The sequence below is a fragment of the Tupaia chinensis genome, unplaced genomic scaffold (genome assembly GCF_000334495.1).
Source record: "Tupaia chinensis unplaced genomic scaffold, TupChi_1.0 Scaffold000095_1, whole genome shotgun sequence".
Lineage (NCBI taxonomy): Eukaryota > Metazoa > Chordata > Mammalia > Scandentia > Tupaiidae > Tupaia > Tupaia belangeri.
Genome location: NW_006159557.1, coordinates 44,152 through 68,707, shown reverse-complemented (window position 1 = coordinate 68,707; position 24,556 = coordinate 44,152). Strand labels below are relative to the sequence as shown.

Here is a 24,556-nt window from a genome sequence, read left to right as displayed (position 1 = left end):
AAAATTATTTAAAAGCAAATTAAATAAAATGTATGTATTCAACTAAATAAGAATTGTGTGTGCATGTTTTATAGAAAATCATGCACAAGTTCATTCTTATTGTCAGAGATTCAAACTCTACAGAAGCATAATTGTTCTGTGTCCTTCCCTCCCACTTCCCTGACACATGCCCTTTTGTCTCCACCCTTTTCCACCCTATCTGAAACCCTAGGGGCTGCTTCTGGGGGTTCCTTTGCCCTCTGGTTTCCTGTTAAGTTGGCTGATGGGGTGTCAGTATGAGATAAGGGTGAGGGAAGAGAGAAGTTGGGGCATTGGCTTCCTGATCCTCTCTCTGCAGAGTCCCCAAGGCCACCACATCCCTTCTACAAAGGGGAACTTTGTAGGGAAATACACCCAAGAGCTCCTTCTCTCTGGGGTATCACCTGCCCCCCCAATCACCACTCCTGGGCTAGGACTGGCAATGGTGTCCACTGTTTGTACCCGGGGTCTATCCATAATGGTTTCTCTATATTCTATTCAGGCCTGATAAGTAGTCCTTCATTAAACTCTAATGACCCAATTGCATGTCTTCTGTGTTTCCTGTACAATCTTACTGAACCATAACAAATTCAGGACAGAATGTGAAAGTCCTTCTTGCCACTATTCTCTTTCTTCACAAGTAATGGCTTTGGTGGCATTTCCTCTCCCTCTCCTTTCTACACTTTCCTGGGGTTTTATCTGAATACTGTGGGATTAGACTCCAGCTCCATTCACGGTCCATGCAGCAGAGTTTGAGAGTGTCATAAGTTCCCTGGTTTCCAACTCTGTCTGACAAAGACGCTCATCATGATGGGACAGCAGGTTTGACTGTATGGGGCTGTGAAGAAGGCATGCAGGCTATGGTGGCCCCAGGCAGGCATTCATGTTCACAACCACGCACTGCTTAGCTCATCAGCGTTTTCTGCCTGTCTCCTCATCACCAACAATTTGAGCAGCTGGGGCTCAGAGGCTGCTTTGCCCAAACACACATGGCCCGTGATGCTGACCGTGAATGTTCCTTGGGCCTCAGCTAAGCATTGGTATTCTTGGTCATGTTGCCATTTAATTTATCTTTCTTCTTGACTTTTTCCCTAAGACATCATGAAGATCTCTGGAAAAGACTTACAAGGTAACATTGTGAGAGGATAGCTAATAGAAGAGAAGGAAGCCCTCCTGATTGATACCCTATAAAATATAAGCACCAAAGGCCAGCCCTATAGCCTAGTGATTAAGAGAGGCAAATCCTGACCAAGGTTCGAATCTTGGACCTGGTGGCTTGAAAAACATACTGAGTGCATGTGTTTACATGACCAACATTCCTACAGGATGGAGAAATGGAGGAAGAGGGATTGTGGCATGACTATGCCCCACTTGGGGGATGTTTTCTCCCTCCTCTTCTCTCTCTCTGCCTCTGTGGCAAATGCACGCTACAAAAAAAAAAAAAAAAAAAAAATTCCTCTACTCTCTCTCTGGCAAGTGCATGTGCACTCTGACAAAATGTTGAAAGAATAAAGATAAAAATACATTAAAATAATTTTTAGTAGACACCTATTTCATGCTCATTGCAAAATCCTCAAATATAACAGTATATACGCAAATAGTAAAAATTTGCCTATAAGCCCATTTACCTAAAAACCTAGGATGTACTAAGTATATCATTTAAAGCTCTTTCTAAAAAAACACAAACTATGTTTAACTTTTTTTGTATACATAGGATTATACCGTAATTTTTATTATTTTTTTATTCGTTAGTATATCATAGAAAAGTTTTTATGTTAATTCATGAGGATTTACTTGATTCTTTTATCAACTACATAATATTCCATGACATAAACTTATAATATCTTTTTAAAAATTTTTATTCAATCTTATTTATCATCTTTTTTATATTACATTGAATCACATATATCTTTATAGTGTATTACCTTTCTTTTTCCAACATGATTACCATGCACATCAGTCAAGACAAAGACTATCCACATCAACACCATAAACTTATAATATCTTATGGATGACGATTTACTTTTATTCTATAACAAACAACATTGTAGTGAGTATTCTTGTACATAAATCTGTAGCTACCTGTGTCAGTGCTTCTAAACATTATTTTCTTACATTGGAGTTGCCCAGTCAAAATTATTAGTCATTTTTGTGGCAATCAGGTGGCATGATGATTAAGGTGCTGGGCTCCCACATGGCTGACCATGGTTTGAGTCCCAGACCTGGCTACTTGATATCCCAGGGGACATGTGTGCACATATGCCCAACATCCCAGGAGAAGGATGGAGGAGAAGGGATTGTGGCATGGCCATCCCCACTGGGGATGAATTCTCAGTTTCCCCCTTTCTTTGTCTGTCTGCTTCTCTCAAGCAAGCACATGCACCCTATGGCAAATAACCTTGAAAAAAACGTTGTTACAATTTTATTTTTATCTTGTTGGTTATGAATTTAGGTATTAGAGACATTATTTTGAAAAAGACCACAAAGAATAAACCAGATTTTTAACTCCAGTTTCCTTTCAGCTTCCAACTCAAACGTATCTACCTATATTACTTCTCCACTTGGTTATCTGCTAAGTCCTAGTTCCACAAACTAAACTTACTTCCCTGCCCATCTGGTGCTTCCACACTCCCTTAGCACCAAAGGGCAACAACACTCACCCACTTGCTTAAGGCATGCTTCCTCTCTGGTCAGCTCTCCCCAAACTCCCGTTAGATTGCAACCTGGGATGCAGGCTACTGTGTGCCGTGAACCTATTTGTGGTTTTCCTTCAAATATACATTTCTATTTTTACTAAGGTATAGCTGAACAATTCCTTATGAGTGCAGGAAATCCATAAAACTACTTGTAATAGAAAGTAATTAGTGGAGGTCCAGTGATGTAACCATTATGCCATCTGCTGGCCCCTATTCTTGCATTTTTTTATTATTCATTTATTTACTTAATTTCATTTGTTACTATTTTCTTAATTTGACCAGAGAGAGACTCAGAGAGCAAGAGAGAAAGGGAAAGCAAGAAAGCAAGTCGCCAGGTCCAGGACTGGAACTGCAGTCGGCCATGTGGGAATCCAGCACCATTAACCACCATACCACCTGCCAGCCCTCTCTTCTCACATTTTTAATACTTGATTTTTCATCTGTTATTTTTCATTAAAAGGTTGGTTGGTCCCTGGCTTATATTCCCCTTGTCATCTCTGCTGCTTTTAAGAACGGACAGTTTTGCTTCACATTTTCACATCCTATAGGAATTATCCTAGGTAAAGAACACAGTCAGCCTTCTAGATGGGGAAGAGTAGAGTTTAGGGCAGGGCATTATGAAGGAAGGAGCTCTGGGATAGCCAGACGCTCTGTGCTCTGACCCAGGCCTCCAAATGTACTCTCCTTGTTTGGATCAGCCTGCTCAGGAGTGCACCCGTGCAGTAGATGCGTTTCACCTGTGCACGCTGTGGGCAGCAGCCCAAAAACGCTCAACAGGCGACGTGTCTCAGAAGGCCTGTCTCAGCAGGTAGGTGTTTACCATGCGCCACGTAGCACTGAGTACTGCGTAGGTATAATTTTATCTTGTTGGATTTTTTTAACCCCATAGGGTAGGTGCTCTTATGGTATTTTACAATAAAGAAACAAAGACTTGGAGTTATAGAACTTGCCAGAGCTCAGTCACTGCACATGAAGGGCTTAAATCCAGGTCCTACAGCTGCAGGTCTCGTGTCCTTAACCTCAGCACTTGTCCTCTGTAAAAGGATGCTGTGAGAGCAGAGGCCTGTCTTTCAGCAGTGGAAAGAGAGGAGAGGGGGAACCAGCAGTTAGCGTAATGGCTATGTTGCTGGACTCCCACGTAGTCAACCGCGGTTTGTGTCCCGGACCTGGTGGCTTAAAACTCACGCTGGGCGCGTGTGCGTGCGTGCCCAAGATTCCGAGAGGAGAATGGAGGAGAAGGGATTGCGGCGTGACCATCCCCCCTGGGGAGTGATTTCTCGCTTTCTGTCTCTCTGTCTCTCTCTGTCTGTCTGGCGAGCGCATATGCCCTATAGTGAAAAACCTCTCAAAAAAAAAAAAAAAGAAAAAGAGGAGAGGTTATTTTCTCCCCAGCTTCTCAGGCCACCTAAAAAAAGACAAACTCGGATATGTCCAGATGCATCCTGTCATCAGCTCCTGTGGTCACAAGCTGAGGTGGGGTCAAGGGAAAATCAGGAAACAGACAGATGTGAGAGACTGCATGCAAGAATGGTTAATAGTTCCTCCTATAACTGACCAGTTAACGCTGTTCAGCTGGGATGGGTTGGCTGGTGTACATAGGCACTCTCTCTCCACCTCAGCACACCTCAACTCACAGTTTTTCATTATCCACAACCTTGATCCTTACCAGAACGGTAAACATTTCTAGAAACAGTTCCTTTATCACACCCTGGAGCAATCATTTATTAAGTACTTCCCAGATTTCACAGTTTCTAAAAATTAGCTCTGCCAAAGTAGGGACTTAATGTTTTCTCTGAGGATGAAAGGCTTCATTAGGAAGTGATCTTTTTTTTCTCACTTTCACATTGATTTTTCAGTTTCTGCTAAGAGCATTTTATTACACGGGCTAAAAGTAAAGGTGAACAACCCTGTCTTTGATTCTGAGGTAGGCCTAGACAGAAACCAGCTACAGGGAGAATTCAGCGCCCTGAATGGGGCCCTGTGGTGAACGCAGTGCCCCGGGGCTGGGAGGGACTGAGCAACCCCTCCAATCACCTCCATTGCTCTTCCTTAAGGAGAAACTTAATGTCACCCTACAGTGTCATATATTCTAATAGCTTCATTATTTTTATCACATTTTATGGCTAAAACTGTTCGTTACATAGCCAAGTTCATTCTCTTCCTCTCTTTTCTGTCCCTCCATCCCAACCCTCTGTTGTGGAGAGCCTGCAGTGTGGAGTTCCCTGTCTAAATGCAAGGATTGGTGAAGGTCACCCCCAAGGAAAAGACTGAAAATCACAACGGCAACTCACCTTGTCTTTTCTCTTTCTTAGTTATGCCATCCTTCTAAATTGTTTAGAGGAAACAGAGGAGCCAGATATTCATTGACCTCCAACCATGGACCAGAGCCTGCTAAGTATCTTGTAGAATAATTTTTTCCCATCTGATCTTGACAGCAACCTGCAGGGTACACACCAATAGTCTTGCATCTCCATTCTACATACAAGGAGGCACAGAGGGTTAAGTAACTTCACCAGGATCGGAGCTCTTCTTAACAAGTTTGAGATGTTCAATAAAACACTTCAGAAATCCACCATAAACCTAGAAACTCTGGTTTTTCTATCTACCTAGTTAACTTTAGTAACTCTTTCATTTCATGACTAAAGGTTTCCCGGATCCTCAGGCATGCTCCATGGACAACCCTCTGCATGGGGTGGGGTTATTAGCCCCCCAAGAGCCCTGTCCCATGGACTGGGCTGCCAGCTGGCATCCTTCATGACCTTGATTTCATCTCCAATTAGTTAGTTGTGCTATTAAGTTACTAAATATTTTGTGTATTTTACATGGAATAAAAAAAGTCCTAACATCAAATTAGTTTGGGGAAAAATGAGGATAACTGGAGTCAGATGTTTTTCTTTAGGACATCTTAGAACCTTTACAGTACTGGTATATATTGTGAATCCGCAAGAAAATTAAAACGGTCAGTGCTTCCTAAACTACTGGGGATACAGAATTTGCTTTGTCTATAGAGCATCTTACAGGTAGAGTGTGCTCTAAACCAGTGGTCCCCAACCTCTGTGGCCACAGGACAGTTTCTTAGAAGGCCATTTTTTCCAGTGGACCAGGGGTGGCGGGGATATGGGATGATTCAAAAGTATTACATTTATTGTGCACATTATTTCTATTATTACATTGTAGTATTTAATGCAGCATCGGTGGAAGCCCTGAGCTTGTTTTACTATAGCTAAACAGTCCCATCGGGGACTGCTATGAGAATCTGATGCTGCCATGGATCTGAGAGGAGGTGGAGCCCAGGCAGTAATGCCAGTGATGGGGAGTGGCTGTAAATACAGATGAGGCTTTGCCTGCTCACCTGTGCTCACTTTCTGTTGTGTAGCCTGTTGCCTAACAGACCACAGACCAGTACCAGTCCATGGTCTGGGAGTTGGGGACCCCTGCTCTAAATAACATTTTAAGAAATGCTGGCCTATGGGACCAGCAGTTATTGTAATGGCTATGTCGTTGGACTCCCACGTAGTCGACCGCGGTTCAAGTCCCAGACCCGGTGGCTTAAACTCATGCCGGGTGCGTGTGCGTGCGTGCCCAAGATCCCAAGAGGAGAATGGAGGAGAAGGGATTGCGGCGTGGCCATCCCCCCTGGGGGGTGATTTCTCGCTTTCTATCTCTCTGTCTCTGTCTGGCGAGCACATGCGCCCTATAGCAAAAACCTCTCCAAAAAAGAAAAGAAAAAGAAAAGAAATGCTAGCCTAAATCATTCTTAGGCTTTCAATTGAACTAAGTAAGTTGAAGGATCCTAAAATGTCTAAAACCCCTAATAGTCATTAATGGGATGAGTAAAGGGAGTCGGGGTAGTGAAGTAAGATCTTTGGCATTAGACTCCCCGGGCGCTCCACTTCTTAGGTGTCTTTTCTACATATTAGGTGCCTTGACTACGTAATAGGGATGGCTATGCCTACCTTGTGGGGTGCTATAGATCCTAAATCTGTCGGGGTGGTTGGTATAGGCCTGGCACAGAGCTGGCCCTCAACAGTGGGAGCTACCTCCTCCACCACCTGCCATGCACGTGTAGGTTCATCAGGGTCAAGATGGACTTTAGGTAATAAAACTGGTTCTGTATTTGGGGTTCCTACTAAATTAATAGATTTTTAGCTGCTCTTGTCACAAAAAATAAAAAGCTAACTGTATGATGAGTTAATTTGTTTCACACTATAATACCCATTTTACTGTCTATATGTAGTCCCAAATATTATGTTGTATACATTAAATACACAAATGCAATTTATTTGTTTATTTTTTAATCTGCCAGGAGAGGGTCATGCTGTAATCGTTTCTCCTCCATTTCTCTTTTTGGTATTTTGAGCATGCACACAGATACACCCAGCATGTTTTTCAGGCTATCAAGTCTGGGACTTGAACCATGCAGTCAGCCATGTAGGATACAGCTGACTTCACCACACCACCAGAGGGCCCTACAATTTATTTCTTAAAAACTATATTTAAAAAGAAAAAAAAAAAGAATGACTCTAGGGCAGCTGGCTTCATATGGTAAGGGTCAGCATCTTACAAAGGATTGTATTCTAAGTGCTTTTAAGTTCATTAATTTCTACTCAACAGAATTAACATGATGTTAGTGATGCCCAAACATATTCTGTCTAGACTGAGGAAAGAGAATTCTTCACCCAGGAAGGAAGCAATAATTGTCCTTGTTTTTGTCCTTTCTAGGAGGCTATTTGTAGAAAGCAGAATTTTCCAACGAAATTGTTCTCTTCCCTCTGAAGTTATTTTGGTGACTAGGAGGCACTCATGCCCTTTCTACAAATCTTCAAGAATACACTGAACTTGCCTCTGATTTCTTTAGGGTCTACGAGCACTCCCAGTGACTTGTGGTACAACTTCATTGAGCTGCCCTACCACGGAGAAAGCATCAGCATGCTGATCGCACTGCCAACTGAGAGCTCCACCCCTCTGTCAGCCATCATCCCACACATCAGCACCAAGACCATCGACAGCTGGATGAGCACCATGGTGCCCAAGAGGGTGCAGGTGATCCTGCCCAAGTGAGTAGTCCCTTTCTTCATCCAAGAAAAGCAGTAGGGTGGTTCACTCTGTAGCTGTTGTGTCAGATACCAGACAGCATGAAGCTAAAATAGGGCCCATCTATGAAGCCCATTTTATGTTGCAGAAATTGCATGGTGGGACTACCAGGCTGCACTTTTCTGACTGCTGTTTTCAATTGCTAGGCCTCTTGCATGTAAGACAATGATAATAAGAAAGGAGAGGAGGCAACCTTGGTCTCTGAACTTGATATGAGCCCAAGCTCTCCATGACATTGTGAAGGCTTTAACACGCCTTGTTCTGCTCATAGGGCTGAAAACACATGCATATTTTCACGTAGGGTAGGTGAAGTGTGATAAAATTTAGTGGAGTTTCATGTTGGATAAGGAGCTTCCTTTTAGTTATTTCTTAAGTCTTACCTAGAAGTTGCTGAAGATCTAAGTGGTAAGGAAATATTTTGAAACCACCCAGGCAGGATTCTCTCATACTCTTTCTATTATACCCAAAAAAGAAAATGTAGGTAGAACTTGAGCTTTCATGACTTGAGACTAAGAGGAAAGTAAACCCAAATTATGTATGAGTTCTAAGTTTCTAATAGGTCAGAGAATGCATTATTCAGACCTGTGAAGGAGACAGTGGATGTGGTCCCCTTTCTAATGAACTTTTAAATATTACTGTTCTCAAGACCAGCAGTTAGCGTAATGGCTATGTTGCTGGACTTCCACGTAGTCTACCCTGGTTCGCGTCCTAGACCCGGTGGCTTAAAACTCACGCCGGGCGCATGTGCATGCATGCCCAAGATCCTGAGAGGAGAACGGAGGAGAAGGGATTGTGGCATGGCCATCCCCCCGGGGGGTGATTTCTCGCTTTCTGTCTCTCTGTTTTTCCCTGTCTGTCTGGCGAGTGCACGCACCCTATACCAAAAACCTCTCCAAAAAAATAAAATTATATATATATATGTGTATATATATATATATATATACACATATATATATTACTGTTCTCTCACTAGCTAGGCCTCAGTGGTAGTGGAGAGTACTAATAGCTTTTGATTTTTCAGCCACTGAGGTAAATAACCAGAGTAACATATTCACAGTAAATATTAGTAAAGTAAGCCTCCGAAGAGGCTATGCTGGATATAAAGAAATAAGGAACCAGCAGTTAGCATAATGGCTATGCCACTGGACTCCCATGTAGTTGACCATGGTTCACGTCCCAGAACCGGTGGCTTAAAACTCATGCCGGGCGCATGTGTGTGCGTGCCCAAGATCCTGAGAGGCAAATGGAGGAGAAGGGATTGCGGCATGGCCATCCCCGCTGGGGGGTGATTTCTCGCTTTCTGCCTCTCTGTCTCTCTCTGTCTGTCTGGTGAGCACACGCGCCCTACAGTGAAAATCTCTGCAAAAAAAAAGAAATAACATGGTGGCGTCATAGGCCTTGGTAAGTGAGGCAGGTAAATCACCATTCTCGCCCACCCACGCTGTGAATCTGCGCTTCTCCTCTTGTTGCTCTTCCACAAACTGAGGGCAAATCTGGCAAAACATCCTCTGATGATAAATTTTAATATCTGACATTTACGTACATATGATTGAAGGCCAGATAGGCAACCAGTATCCAAGAGAACCATACGATATCCGAGTAATACCATGCCACCTATTCCTCATGTTTGTTTTTGTTTTAAGAATACAATGCTTTCAGAATCCCAATGTGAACAGGAATGTATCTCTTCTCTTTTGACCTGTTCCAATCCCAGGAAGGATGAAGGATCTTACAGCAGCCAAGATGATGGCTCTGTAGTCAGACATGAGAAAGAACTGTCGCTAGTCCAGGAACTTGCCAGCACTCCAAACCTCCACATCACTGTGAGAGAAAGTGCTTTTGTAGTTCTTCCTAAGTACTAGACTAGGGAGCCTGTGCTATGTAAGGGTGAGAGCATTTATGCTTGCCGTCACTGTGTGCTGTTGACTTCTCCCACTAAATGTTTGAGAGATGAGTTGTTCTATACTTATCTGGTATTTAAATTTTTGAGATTAAAATTTAAGATACAATTCAGATTGATGTTCAGCTCATACTTTAAAAAGAATCAGTTTGTAAACATGAACTGATTATGTCATTCTGTACCATGTATACCTAGTGGCTTTTTTCTCCTATATTCTGTTTTTCGCTAGGTTCACAGCTGTAGCACAAACAGACCTGAAGGAACCGCTGAAAGCACTCGGTATCACTGAGATGTTTGATCCATCAAAGGCAAATTTTGCAAAAATAACAAGTATGTTCAATTTAAAACGTACTCTTAAGCTCAAGAAGATGTCAGTTCTTTGTCTTTTAAATGTATATTAACCTCCTTCCAGAGAAAAGTCATGGCTTAAACATCATTTGCACTCCCATTTGTATTTTTTCCCTGAATAGTCAGAAAGGAGTTCATTACTGAACTGGGTCCATGGCCTGCTGGTTAAGGGAGTTGGATCCCACATGGCCAACCACGTGGTTCAAATCTTGACCCTGGCAACCAGAACAACACACTGGATATATGTGTAGGCACACTCCAAATCCCCACAGGATGGAGAAATGGAGGTGGAGGGATTGTAGCATGGCCACGCCTCCTCAGGGGGTGCTTTCTCCCTTTCCCCTTCTCTGACTCTGTCATTCTCTGGCAAGGGCACCTACCATCGGGCAAGTAAAAGAAAAAGAAAGCTTAGTTGGTTACCAACCTCAGTGGCATGCTAGTGCTAGTGAGCACGTGAGTACCTGTTCTGAGAATGCGCACAACTCCCCCGGTAAGACTGCAGCTCCAGAGATATTTTGATTTCTAAACCCCCATGACTCAGGCTCTAATCCCCAACCCAGCACCATTAACATCACCTTGGAGTTTGCTTAAAACGTACAATTTTTGGCCAACCCCTGGTGTGGTGATTAAGGCAGCTGGATCCCACATGGCCAACTGTGCAGTTTGAGTGCTGGACCTGGTTTCTTGAAAAACATGCCAAGCACATGTGCATGCCCAAAATCCTGAGCAAAGAATAGAGGAGAAGGGATTGTGGCATGGCCGTCTCTCCCTACCTTCGCTTGGAAGCTATACCTAGCAGGTTTGGCTGGAATGGCCGTGGGTTGCTAAGAAGGAAAGTGCGAGCACTTGAAGTTTCCTGAGGTGCAACTGCATTTCTGCTCAGCCCTCCCTGAGAGTCTCAACACTTCTCACACGCAACACACACTTTGCTTCAGATGAATGGTGGTTATGAAAAAACAGCACTACTTTGCCACTAACCAGCCATATGAGTTGGAAGCAGATTTCTCAACACTCTGAGCCTCCGTTTCCCATCTTAAATGCTGTCTGAAACCCTTTCTGGGTCTAACATTCTGTAATTGAAGAATAACAATGTTGTCTTACATCTTCTGGAATACTGGGCTTCTTTTTCTTTTTCTTTTTTATTTATTTATTTATTTTTATTATTTTGCTATATTTGGTGGTGGGGCACTCAACAGAGAGAGACAGAGAGTGGGGGATCCCTAGGAGGATGGCCATGCCATAATGCCCTGCCCTCCAGTCTCCTTGGGATTTGGGCATGTATGCACACGTGCCCAGTGTCTCAAGCTGCTGGGTCTAGAGTTCAGAGTGGGGGATCCCTAGGAGGATGGCCATGCCATAATGCCCTGCCCTCCAGTCTCCTTGGGATTTGGGCACGTAGAGTTCAAACTGCACAGCCAGCCATGTGGGATCTAGTGCCCCAACCTTCATGCCACCTGTTAGCCTTGGGCTTCCTTTTTAAATCTCTGTTCTTTTCGTTTTTAAATAAAATTTTTAGTGACCAGAGTTGACTTGGTTGAAATACTAAAACATTTGAGGTGTTTGGCCCTTCCTCCCTGAAAGCAAGTATCACAGTTCACTTAGCAGAGATTGAAATTCAGGTGACAGCTGTCTTACAGCCCTCAGTCACTGAGTCTGTCAGAGGTCATGTCCTCTGACACATTTTAAGAATCGAAATTCGCCATTGTTTCAAAGCTGTTTTCCCACTCAGACAGTTGGGCTGCATGTCAGACAACTGCTGATGTTGTTTTATTTTCTGGACACAGGGTCAGAAAACCTTCATGTTTCTCAAATCTTGCAAAAAGCAAAAATTGAAGTCAGTGAAGATGGAACCAAAGCTTCCGCAGCAACAAGTAAGCATGGGGTCACACGGTGGGCTGGTTCCCATAGAGGGGTAAACAGGCTCCAGTTCAGTCATGGAGTTAGTGCATGTCGTAGACCCCATTTCCAGCTGGGCCCTGTGCATGGAGCCTCAGGAGACAGCGGTGAGCATGAACAGATGGATGACCTGCATCACAATACATGGTTTGTTTAACATTCCCGTGAGAGAAATTCCTTAGGACAGGTGTCTGCCAACTTTTATAAAGAACCCAAGAGTTTGCATTTTCCTTTTGTGGGCCATGTGGTCTGCAGCACAACTTTTCATCACTGCCATTGTGGCGTGAAAGCAGCCATGGACAAGTGAACAGGTGTGGCAGTGTTCCAGTCAAACCTCATTTATAAAGACAGGGTTCGACCCTGTGTTTGTCCTGAGGAAAGTAGTTTGCTGACTCCTCCTCTCAGGAAGATGAGGCACATTCTGACTTATTGGTAGGGAAAAAAAAAATCTTCAGATTGAAATACATTTGCATAGAAAAACATCAAAAATATGTCATGACTTTCCCAGCAACCTAATAAAATAATAGTACTCATGGGAAAATAGTCCATCTTGTCTACCCAGGATGAAGGGAAGAACTGCTGTAGGGTTGCTATGCAGCCTTCCTTGATAATTAAAACATCTAGGTCTGCTTTTTCTTCAGTGGTTTTTATATTGAAAGAGAGTACAACACAATCTAAAGTTGAGTTTTCCTCCCCTAATCAAACGTATGAGATTGAATGAATAGGTTGGGCTAAACTCTCTCAGTTCATATACTTATATCTGAGTCATATATTCTTGGTAATTAAAAGGTACCATTGATACCCACAATAGACACTTCCTTGCCTTTCTTGAATAAACATTTAGTTTTCAATTCCTTTGAAATAGCATTTAAACAAAGACCTAAAATGAGAGGGTTGGAATTTTTAAGATGACCTTTGTCTTTACTAGGTAAGTGTTAATGACATCTAAATTTTGCCAGAGTTAATTGACTAATTTTGCAAAGTTGTATAACTATCAAGATCAGCTACATAATTTGTGGGACCCTTTGCAAAACAAAAATATGGTGCCCCTTGTTCAAATTTCCTTAAGAATTTCTAAGCAACAATGGCAGAATACTAAACTATTGGGTTGTCAGAAAAGTCATGACGTATTTTTCAATGCAAAAATTTGTCATGACTTTTCCAGTGACCCAATAATTCCCAAACTCTATATAACTGTCCAGGTCCTGTTGTATCAGCCTATCCTGACCACCATGACAAAATACCAGAAGTTGGGTGGCTTAACCAGCAGAAATTTATTTTCTCACAGTTCTGGAGGCTGGAAGTCCAAGATCAAGGTGTCATCAGGCTTAGTTTCTCCTGAGGTCTCTTCCTCAGACAGAATTTCCACACTACATCCTCACATGTCCTTTTCTCTGTGTGTGCACTTCCTGGAGTCTGCCTCCTAATAAGGATACCGCTCCTGATGGATTAGGGCTCTACCCTTACAGTTTTCACTTAACATTGATTACCTTCAAAGAGCCCTATCTTTCTGGGAAAAGAAATGTAATAGACTGTAAAGTTACATGTGATTCAATGTAATATAAACAAGATTATGATAATAATGAATACATTTTTTTAAAAAAAGAGCCCTATCTTATAATACAGTCACATTAGAGCATTGGGGCTTCCACATATGAATTTTAGGGGTACATAACTCAGTCCTTAACATCTGCTGTTTGTTTTTCATAACCCTGGGTGGAGTAGTTTGCCCAGCACAACTGCAGGTGTTCCCTTTGTAACATTAAACTCAAGTTGTTAATGGTTTCCTGAGGTTGAGGAAGAAGACTGAGCCACTGCAGCAGGCATGTGGTTATCATCCCTCATACCTACCCTCCTTTGAGGCCTTGTCATGGGCTTGTTAAATGGAAGCCCCACCAGTAAGCACAGTATAGTAGGCATATCTAAGACCCATAAGCCTAGCGAAGTTTGCTTTTTAAGTCAGATGACTACACCTGATACATTAAACAGCAGTATAAGGTAGAGGTCCCAGAGGGGTCAATGTGCCAGTTCAGAGGAAACCTAAATGATGTGCCAAAGATGGCATAGACTAAAAATCTGAGAACTAAGTTGAGTCTTAATATAGAAAGGAGTTGGAGAGGCTCCAAAGGACCAGGGGGTTTCATCAGCAAGGCAGATGGTCTGAACAAAAAAATAGCTAGTAATGACAGTAAGTGTGCATTGGGTGTTTAGGAGCAAACACCTTGCTAAGAGCTATAGTATGTTATATGTTATAGGCCATTTAATCCTCATGAAAACTATTGGTGGTGGGGAGGCAACAGGTAGAATGGTGGTTAAGGTGTTAGTCTCCCATATGGCCAACAATGGTTCGAGTCTCAGACCTATTATTGGCTTGAAATTCACACTGGGCATGTATGAAAATCCCAGAAGTAGAGTGGAGGAGAAGGGATTGCAGCCTGGCCAGTACCCCTTTGGAAACCTTACATATATATATATATATATATATATATATATATGGAGTAAGGACATTTATTAGGGAAGATGGGCCTGTGTAGAATAAATGAAATGGTAAATAGGCCCTGTCCATGCTAAGTGCTCAGTAAATGGGAACTGCTAAGCCTGTTAGAACACATGTCCTCAAACACTGACACCCACAGGTTTGTCAGGCTGACTTCTTCCTTGCTGGTCTCACCCTAGATATATAACATATTTTCTTTTCCTTTCCGTAGCTGCAATTCTAATTGCGAGGTCGTCGCCTCCCTGGTTCATAGTAGACAGACCTTTTCTATTCTTCATCCGACATAATCCCACAGGTAAGTGATTGTCCTCTTCCATCCCTCGCTAAGTGTTAGAACTCAGGAAGGCATAGAACTACCATCATAGTTAGCCAACAGCATTGCCCTTGATCCATTTCCCTATTGTCAAGAATTGCAAACACAGAACACAACCACCCATGTTGAAGAGGTAGGACAATCAAGGACGTGTTTACAGAGTGTGACAGACTCTTAAACAATGACAAGGTTTTAGGTTGGAAGTTTTTGTTGTTAACACAGAGAGAGGCTCTGCATCTATTTGGGGTGCTTTTGAGATCTATTGATTTTCCCATATTTTTGTAAATGCAGTAATAGGCCCTGCATCACTTTAGGGTACTTTTGTGATCTATTGATTTTTCCATATTTTTGTAAATGCAGTAGTTAAATTTTTGTGAGAAACTACTTGTCTTCAATCTTTGTAAGCCCACTCTATTATTTTGAACTGGGAATTATTCATTCAATAGATCTTAGATCTGTGAGTCATGGGGTCAAACTTGACTCAGGCCTTTAGCTTCATCATTAAAATGAGGATAACAGTGTCTTCCTCATAGTGCAATTGTGAAGTAAAAGGCTGTTTTTGTGGAGAGGTTGGTTGGCTTCAAGTTGGTACAGAATAGGCACTAATACATTTTAGTGTTTCCTGTTTTTCTTTTTATTCAGTGATAGAAGATTCTTCCTTATCCCTGTCTCATTGCATCTTTAGTGTCTTAATTAGTGTGCTTCAGAGCTAAATAGTCCAATTTGGGAGCTCCTAGCTAATTTATTTAACCTTAATTTAAATAAATTAAAATAAAATATAATAAAAATTAAATTTCATAGTCCCACTAGCCATACAGCAAGTGCTCAGTAACCAGTAACTAGTGGCTACCATGTTGGACAGCCAAGAGTACATACCATTTCTATCACTGCAGAAAGTTCTAGTGAGCAGTTGGTTACCCTGGCTCCTTCCCTCCCCTTAAATAGAATACCTTTTATCTTATTTTAAGGATTGTTCTTTTACAGAGTCATGCATTGTTTCCTTTTAATTCTGTAGGTGCTGTCTTATTCATGGGGCAGATATACAAACCCTGAAGAGTATACAAAAGAAACCATGCAAAGCAGAGACTACTTTGCTATGAAGAAAAGACCCTCTTCCTACATCTTTCATAGTTCTGTTCAATATTTTTGTACATTGCTTTTTTTTCCCTCAAAAAAAAAAAACAAAAAAAAAACAGTTCTAAGGAACAGACTCAAAGATGCAAGCATTTCTATTCTGGGAAGTATTAGAAAAGAAAAAGGGGCAGGATGGCTAAAAAACACTGTACTGAGGAGTGACTAGAAAGGTTTCAAAATGTCTGAAAGATTCTTTAAACTACTGAACAGTTACCTAGGTTAACAACCCTCTTTAGTATTTGCTGTCTGTCCAGTTCAGGATTTTGTTTTGTTTTGTCTCTGTGTGGCTTTTCAGAAGAAATTTAATCAGTGTGACAGGAAAAAAAAAAAAAAAAAAAAAAATTTTATGGTAGCTTTTACTTTTTTATGAAAAAATATATTATTTACCTTTTTAATTCTTTTTCTCCACTCCCACCAAAGTCTTGATAGCGAGCATTACTTTGGGGGTAGAAGTAGTGAACTCTTTAGCCTCCTGTGTTTTTGTTGTTGTTGTTTTATATAATGCATGTATTCACTAAAATAAATTTTATAAACCTAATGTCTTGCTAGACAATGTTTGCTGTTGTGCAGTGTGTCTGTCACTACTGGTCTGTGCTCTTTGGATTTGCATTTTTGTATTTTGTACAAAATAAAAATAAAGTGTTATGAGTAGGAAAATAAATAAATAAATAAAAAGACATTTCTCTGCTATTTGCAAATACAAGAGGGTGAACCCCGTGACCTGGTAGTAAAGGGAACTGGATTTCACATGGCTGACTGTAGTTCGACTCCTGACTCCCGCAGGCTGAGAAACATGCTGGGCAAGCATACATGACCCAAATCCCAACAAGATGGAGAAATGGAAGAGAAAGGATTGTGATTTGACCATACCCAACTGGGGGTGCATTCTCTCTGTCCCTCTGTCTCTTTGGGGAGCATAAGTGTACTCGCAACTAAAAAAAAGAGAGAGAGAAGAAAGAAAATATAAGAAAAGAAACAGTCTTTTAAAACTGTATTGACCTCTCATAGTAAGCCTTTGCACTTAAGCAAACAGCAGGAAATTAAAAGCCCTGGACTTTTTCTACTTTTTTTTTCTGCAAACGACATTCAAACATTATTCCCTGCTTCAACATTTGTCAGTTTATAAATCACGTCAAAGGAGTAATCCGGTAATCCCACTTCTACTCTTAACTGCAGTTCACTTAAGCAAGAGCGAAGTATTCTCAGCAGAGTCTGCAAAGAAGAATTTGGTACAAATTCAGAAAGAAAGTGCTAATATATTTTAATATATTCATATTAATATATTTTGGTTATCTGAGGGAATAGTGAATGTTTCATTTTTGGTGATAGGTTAAAGTTTATTTTTTAAAATTATAATTTTGTTTGGTTTAGGGATAACTTTCCAAGTTAAACTCAGACATCAAAGTTCCAGTGTTTCCATTTGCCTGCTTTTTTAAGTCACTAGTTTCCTAAAGAGTTGCATATTCAGAATGGTGTAAACATTTCTTACAGAAACTTGAACACATTTTTTCTTTTTTCTTTTTTAAGCTATAACTCTACCCGTCACTATACATTAAAGCCTCTCATTCAATGGGGCTAGCAGATTGTGTAGTGGTTGCATTGCTGGATTTCTACATGGTCAGCTGAGGTTCAAGTCCTGGACCCAGTGGCTTGAAAATCACACCAGACACATGTGTGTGCATGCCCAAGATCCGGGAGGAGAATGGAGGAGAAGGGATTGTGGCATGGTCAACCCGCCTGGGAGGTGATTTCTCACTTTCCATTGTACTGTCTTTTTATCTTCCTTCCACCCCCCCCCAAGAGTACACATGCTCTAAAGCAAAAATAAATAAATAAATTCCCATTCCATATTCCACCAGTTTGCCATGTATAATTCTTATTTGTAAAGTGGGCTGAGCTTTGTTATTGATATTTGTAACTGAGGGCTTCAAAAGTTCATTAAAATGCATACTATGAAAAAATTCAAAAAAAGTTGTGACAAAATAAACTTGCACTTTAAATTTTAGTTTCCACAAGCTTTGTGATGCCCCTTTGTATTTAAATATGTAGACTTAGATTAACCGAGAGAGAGAGGAGACAGGGGACAGCTGTTTTCCTTATTCAGGAGTGAAAGTCGGAAAATTACTTTGAAGGACTTCTTCAGGCTACATACAAAGGGATTTCAGGAGAGTTTGTGAGGGAGTTGGACCATGGCACAGTGACAAAACGCTACAGTCTGTGAGGCAGACCCACGTAGGAAGGACGCAGTTCCTGTCTGTAGAGCTACCTGTTTATGCCCCACATCCATGCCCATGATCTGGGCTGACTGAAGCAGGAAGTATTGTCTCTCTCTCTCAGAATAAATAAGCTTATTTTTTCAATGATGAAAAAAATATTATTACAATTTCAGAGCAAAAATTTTGAAACCCATGCTTAGTTTTCCATCATATATATTTTCCATGAACTTTGTGAAGACCACCTCTCCCCATATTTTAGAGCCAGTTTTATAGGGTTTACCTATCTTCTACTCCAATTAAGTTACATTATTTTGAATTGTTTAAAACAGCAATAGTGGGGGACCAGCAGGCGGCATGGCAGTTAAAGGACTGGACACTCCCACATTGCTGACCATGGTTCGAGTCCTGGACCTGGTAGCTTGCTTTCTCACTTTCTCTCTGTCTCTGTCTCTCCAGTCAAATTTTTTTTAAATGAATAAATAATATTAAATAAATACATCCTAAAAATGGCAATAGTGTTAGCAGAAAATTATTATATACTCCATTCATTCAGTCAGTCAGTCATTTATTCACTTAAGTGCTGGTTTTCCAAAGAAACAGAACCAATAGAATTTAGAGAGTTGGAAAGCATCTGTAGAACCAGAGACGGTGTGGGAGGTGGGTGGGAAATGGCAGAGGATAAGGAGGGAACTAAGGGGGAAAAAAAGGGCAAAATATATAAGAAAAAATGGAAAATTATTTATTGACGATAATAAGTATGGTAATATCCTTGATTGAGCCAATATTCAGTGTATTCTGGATGGGAAAATTCAGTTTTGTATTCTGTAATGATGTACCGTGAATGAATGTAAAAGAGATAAATTTAAAATTAAACAAAATGTATATAGAGAGATGAATGAGAAGGGATTTATTATGGGAACCAGCTCATGTGATTATGAGGCCTGAGGAGTCCAATGAACTCTGCAAACTGGAGAACTAGGGAGGCTGGTGGCATCACTCAGTCTAAGTCCAAAGGCCTGAGGACCAGGGGTTGGGGGGTGAGGAGGGCAACAGTACAACTCTCAGTCCAAAGTCAAGGGACTGAGAGCCTAAGAGCCTCCAGTACAAGTCTAAAAACTGGATAAACTGGACTTCTGTTATCCCACGGCCGAAAATGGGTGTCCCAGCTCCAGAAGGGGCAGGGAGACAGAGTGCACAAATTCGCCTTTATCTGCCATTTTGTTCTTACCAGGATCTTGACTGATTGGATGGTGTTCGCTCACATTGGATGAGGACAGATCTTTACTCAGTCTACTGATTCAAATGCTATCTCTTCCTAAAATACCCTCATAGACATACCCAGAAATTATGCTTTACTAGCTATCTGGTATCCCTTATCCTAGTCAAGTTGACATCTAAAATTAACAATCACACATGCCTACGAGGTAATAACTACTAGAGGGTTCAGCGATAAATATGTCCTTTCCCTAAGTAGATTAATCGTAGAAGAGAGAGGTGGTCATAACAGTAAGTTACGTTGCTATTGCAAGTATGTTTACAGGATATGGAAATAGGACAAAGTTGCTGTGAGTACAAAAGAGGAGACATAGAAGTGTGCCTACACGGTCAGAGATCCCCAGGGTTCTGACTCTAGCAGTGCTCATTCCAGAAAGGAGCGGGAGAGTTTGCCAGAGCTACTGTTACGTGATACAAGTGGGCTGCTCCCCAGTACTATATTGGTTACATTTCACTGGTCACCTTATCTGGTTCCATTTCTGAGTACCTCTGCGATTATAGTAAAGGTTTACATTTATTCCATGCAGAACTTGGAAAAGATCTTAGTTGGATTCTGAGGCTATATCCTCTGTTTACATTTGATCCTCCAACTTACTCATGTTTACCCTCAGCACGCAGCATCCAGATTCTGATCCTGACTGATTTTAGAACCCGTTTATTTATAATCTCTGTACTGGGGAGAGAGTTCCTCTCAAATTATCTTTTTAATGTCGTTCAACTTTTCTATTTTGATATACATGAGTCAATGATGTTGTAGGCCTTGTCTTTTTCAAAAAGATCAAAGTTATAAAAACTTTCTTTGAGACCAGCAGTTAGCATAATGGCTATGTTGCTGGACTCCCACGTAGTCGACAGCAGTTTGCGTCCTGGACCCGGTGGCTTAAAACTCATGCCGGGCACGTGTGTGTGCGTGCCCAAGGTCCTGAGAGGAGGATGGAGGAGAAGGGATTGCGGCGTGGCCATCCCCCCTGGGAGGTGATTTCTCACTTTCTGTCTCTCTGTCTCTCTCTGTCTGTCTGGCGAGCACACGCGCCCTATTGCAAAAACCTCTCCAAAATAAATAAATAAATAAATAAAAACTTTCTTTGAGGAAAACAAATTTATGACATAGAGACTACCACAAAAATTACAGGCCTAGGGGAGATAGGTTTTTCTATGGGGGCATATTTGAGCAAACAATTTATCTTACAGACATCAGTTTGAGTAAAAGGCTACAATTTTCCTAATGTAATAAAATGACAAATCTATGGAAAAAGCAAGGTGAACAACCAGTAAAATCATTCTATTGACATTTAAAGAGATGGGTGTAAAGAGACTTCAAAAAAATTGTGGGAAAGTGAATTAAAGCACAAACTGATTTTGGTGCAAAAAAATGTTGAAATCCGTAATTACTTTAAGTCTTGTGTTGTTGTTGTTTTGCCATAGGCATGTGAGCTTACCAGAGAGAGAGACAATGAGAATGAAAGTGAGAAATCACCTCTCAGAGGGGCTGGCTATGCCACAATCCCTTCTCCAGTCTCCTCTTGGGATTCTGGGCATGCACACACATGTGCCCAGCATGATCTTCAAGCCTCCAGGTCCAGAACTTGCACCATGGTTGACCATGTGGAAGTCCAACATCTAAACCACCATACCATCTACTGGCACCCATACCTAGTTTTTTATAATGCATATTTTTCATTAACTTTTTGAGAACCCTCATATTTTCAATTGTGACTGAGACACAATGGAAAAATAGATGCTGACCTAAATACACTGAAAGCTCTGTCATATTGGCCTTTGTCTTTGTCTTTGTACTGAAGAGGAGATAAAACATGTGACCTGCAAAATTCCCAGTCAAAACTCCCAGGAGTGGCCTTTGAATCAGTTAACTCTTTTCCTGACAATGAAAAGTTGAATGACATGTGAGTTCCACTTTGAGGGGGTCCAAGAAACTGAGGTGGGAATGGGGATTTGCTCTGAGCAGGCAGATTAGCAAACGCCTGCTTCCTATGGCTGATCAGTGGTGATAGCTGAGATGTTGAGGCCTCGGTAAGCTGGCAGGTGATATCTATGTCCTTGACCTGTGACTATTAAAAACAAAATGAACAACACTAAGGCCACTTTGGGAGGACAAAGACACCACTATCTTTAAACCCTCATTTCTTAGGAGATTTCCAAACCATCCTCATTTGATCCTCTCTCTCAAACCTTACAAAAAGAAGAGATACAGGTGTTGTGATTTAAGTGAGAAATATGCTAAATGAGAAATTACTGTTCATCATATCAACTACATCATTGGTATTTGCAGATTGAATATTAGTAGTAAAATGGAAATAGATTTGGTTAAGGTAGCTGAAGCCTGCATGGCTAACCGCAGCTCAAATCCTGGTCCCAGCAAGTTGAGAAACATGCCAGGCTCATGTGTGTGCCTACCTAAACTCCTGACTGTAAGGAATAATGAAGGAAAAGGGATTAGGATGTGGCCACACCCCTTTGGGGGATGCCTGCTCTCTCCCTTGATTTGGTGAATGCACATGCCCTCTGGCAATAAAATAAATAAATAAAAATGTATTTTTTAAGAATTATTTTATGGGACCAGCAGTTAGTGTAATGGCTATGTCACTGGACTCCCATGTAGTCGACTGCGGTTCAAGTCCCGGACCCAGCGGCTTAAACTCATGGCTGGCGCGTATGCGTGTGTGCCCAAGATCCCGAGAGAATGGAGGAGAAGGGATTGCAGTGTGACCATCCCACCTGAAGGGTCATTTCTCGCTTTCTATCTCTCTGTCTCTGTCTGTCTTTCTGGCGAGCGCACGCGCCCTATAGCAAAAACCTCTCCAAAAAGCAAAAATTATTATTTTATTTAACTTTAGTTATTACTATTATTTTAATATTTCCAGAAGAGAGAAAGCAAGCCTCCAGGTACACAACTCAAACCATGGTTGACCATGTGGGAGTCCAGCGTGCTTAACTACCATGCCACCTGCCGGCCCCAAAAATGTATTTTAAAAAATGGAAATAACATTCTTTTTTAGTGCTATCCCTCTTTCATTTGAAGTTTATAATCCCATCTACCAAAAGTACAGTGAACTGTGACAGGCCTTTGTACCTGTCCTTTGTAGATCAGAAAACAATCCTAGGACCCAAAACTGAGTCCTAGGGGCTGTCAGAAGCCCAATGCATATCCTCGTCAAGTTAGTTAATCTGATGATAGTCAGCTGATCTTTTACTATATTTGCCTTATTAATTGTACAGTCTATTACCAAATGTGTCCTGGCCTTACTGACTTGTCTTGGTGTGAAGATGCTAAGATCAGTAAGTTACATGGAGAAAGCGTCATCAAAAAGTCAGGCAGAGTCATAGAAATATGACTCAGAAATATCCTCCCTAGCCATCAGTGACCTCATTGCTCATCTCTTCTGCAGAAAGATGACTAGAATAGAGCAAACTCATCTGGTAATTTTGCAATTTTAGTGTAAAAAGATTGGTAAAAAAGATAAGCTGCAAATTATCAAACAGTAGAGTTCTTCCTCAATTGAAGGGGAAATAAGTTAACGTTTTTAATCTTCTGAATTGTTTTTCCTCCCAGAAATGTTTAAGTCACTAGTCTTCTGCTGTTAGTGAATTAACAGGCAGCCAGATAAATGAACAAATGAGGGACCACCAGTTAGCATAATGGCTATGTCACTGGACTCCCATATAGTCGACCACGGTTCAAGTCCTGGACCCAGTGGCTTAAACTCACGCCGGGCGCGTGTGCGTGCGTGCCCAAGATCCTGAGAGGAGAATAGAGAAGGGATTGCGGCATGGCCATCCCCCCGAGGGGTGATTTCTTGCTTTCTGTCTCTGTCTTTCTGGTGAGCACACGTGCCCTGTAGCAAAAACCTCTTCAAAAAAGGAAAATAAAAAGAACAAATGAGTTCATAGCAGCAAGCACAGAGACTACCAATGCTAAAACAGCTTTTAATGTTTTAACTTTTTTCAGGAATGTGTACTTATGACAGTGATTTTTGCTTGCACAGTTTTTCTTAGGAAAAGTTTTCTTAGGGAGTGAGTGAGTGGCATGATGGTTAAGGCAGCTAGATCCCGTGTGCCTGACTATGTGGTTCAAGTACCAGACCTGGCAGCTTGAACCTCACACATGGGCATGTATGCCTAAAATCCTGAGAGGAGAACGGAAGAGATGGGATTGAGGCATGGGCCATCCTCCTTGAGGCGATTTCTCTTTCTTTCTCTCTCTTGCTCTCTCTGTGTCTCTCTCCAGCAAGTACACGTAACCTATAGCAAATTTAAAAATAAATAAATAAATAAAAGTTCTTATTTGCAAGATGGCCTAGAATCTAGCAATCATTCTTGGTATGACAGAACCATGGATTTCAAGTGCTCTGATACCCAATGAAAGTTAAGAACCACAGCTCTGTCTTAAAGGACAATGGTTGATGGTCTTTACAAATTGAAATTTGGAAAGATGATACAAAGATCAGCTGAAGGGGGAAGAAAAATGGATGTAAGATACAGAACTTGGGGATCAGCAGATGGCATAATAGTTTTATGGCTGGACTCCCATGTAGTCGACAGCAGTTCAAGTCCCAGACCCAGCAGCTTAAAGCTCACACTGGGTGCATGTGCATGTATGCCAAAGTCTCAAGAGGAGAAAGGAGAAGGGACTGCGGCAAGGCCATCCCCGAGGGGTGATTTCTCACTTTCTCTCTCTGGTGAGTACATGTGCCATGTAGCAAAAATCTCTTAAAAAAAAAAATACAGCTGGGCATCCTTATGTGGGAAATGTGATTGGCCTTCCTGGTGGGAAGAATGTTGCCATCTAATTCAAGGGCACATCAAGATGGAGGCTATAATGTCCTTGTTCCTATGGTGCATTTATCCTAACATAAAAAGAAAGCAGAGAGAAGCCAGAAATGAAGACATTCTACTGGAAATTGAGCCTCCAGCAAACAAGCTAGCACGATCACAACAGAACGGCAAAGAGATTCTAGATCACCTCTATCTGCTTGCGCCTGAACATTCAGACTGAATTTCAAGAATTTGAAAGAAATACACCATCCATCAGATGACAAGAAATCACTGCCTGATCACAAGAAATATGGGAAAACAAGAAAATACCTCTCCTCCGAGGGAAAAGAGTAACTCTTCTTCTTCCACAAGCAGTTCAGTGAAAATCATGGAAAT

The 24,556-nt window shown here is 41.4% G+C and overlaps 1 protein-coding gene across 2 annotated transcripts in view; it reads left to right on the top strand.

Moving 5' to 3' along the window:
* Nucleotides 1–16,573, top strand: part of SERPINE2 (serpin family E member 2) — an 82,590-nt gene extending 66,017 nt beyond the window's left edge. For both annotated transcript variants that reach the window (XM_006143297.2, XM_027769877.1), the window contains exons 5-9: nucleotides 7,573–7,771; nucleotides 9,938–10,038; nucleotides 11,841–11,927; nucleotides 14,661–14,744; nucleotides 15,778–16,573. In XM_006143297.2, coding sequence (XP_006143359.1) covers nucleotides 7,573–7,771; nucleotides 9,938–10,038; nucleotides 11,841–11,927; nucleotides 14,661–14,744; nucleotides 15,778–15,815 — 509 coding nt within the window. In that variant the 3' untranslated portion in view covers nucleotides 15,816–16,573. The remainder of the gene's footprint in view (nucleotides 1–7,572; nucleotides 7,772–9,937; nucleotides 10,039–11,840; nucleotides 11,928–14,660; nucleotides 14,745–15,777) is intronic.
* Nucleotides 16,574–24,556: the final 7,983 nt, after the last annotated feature.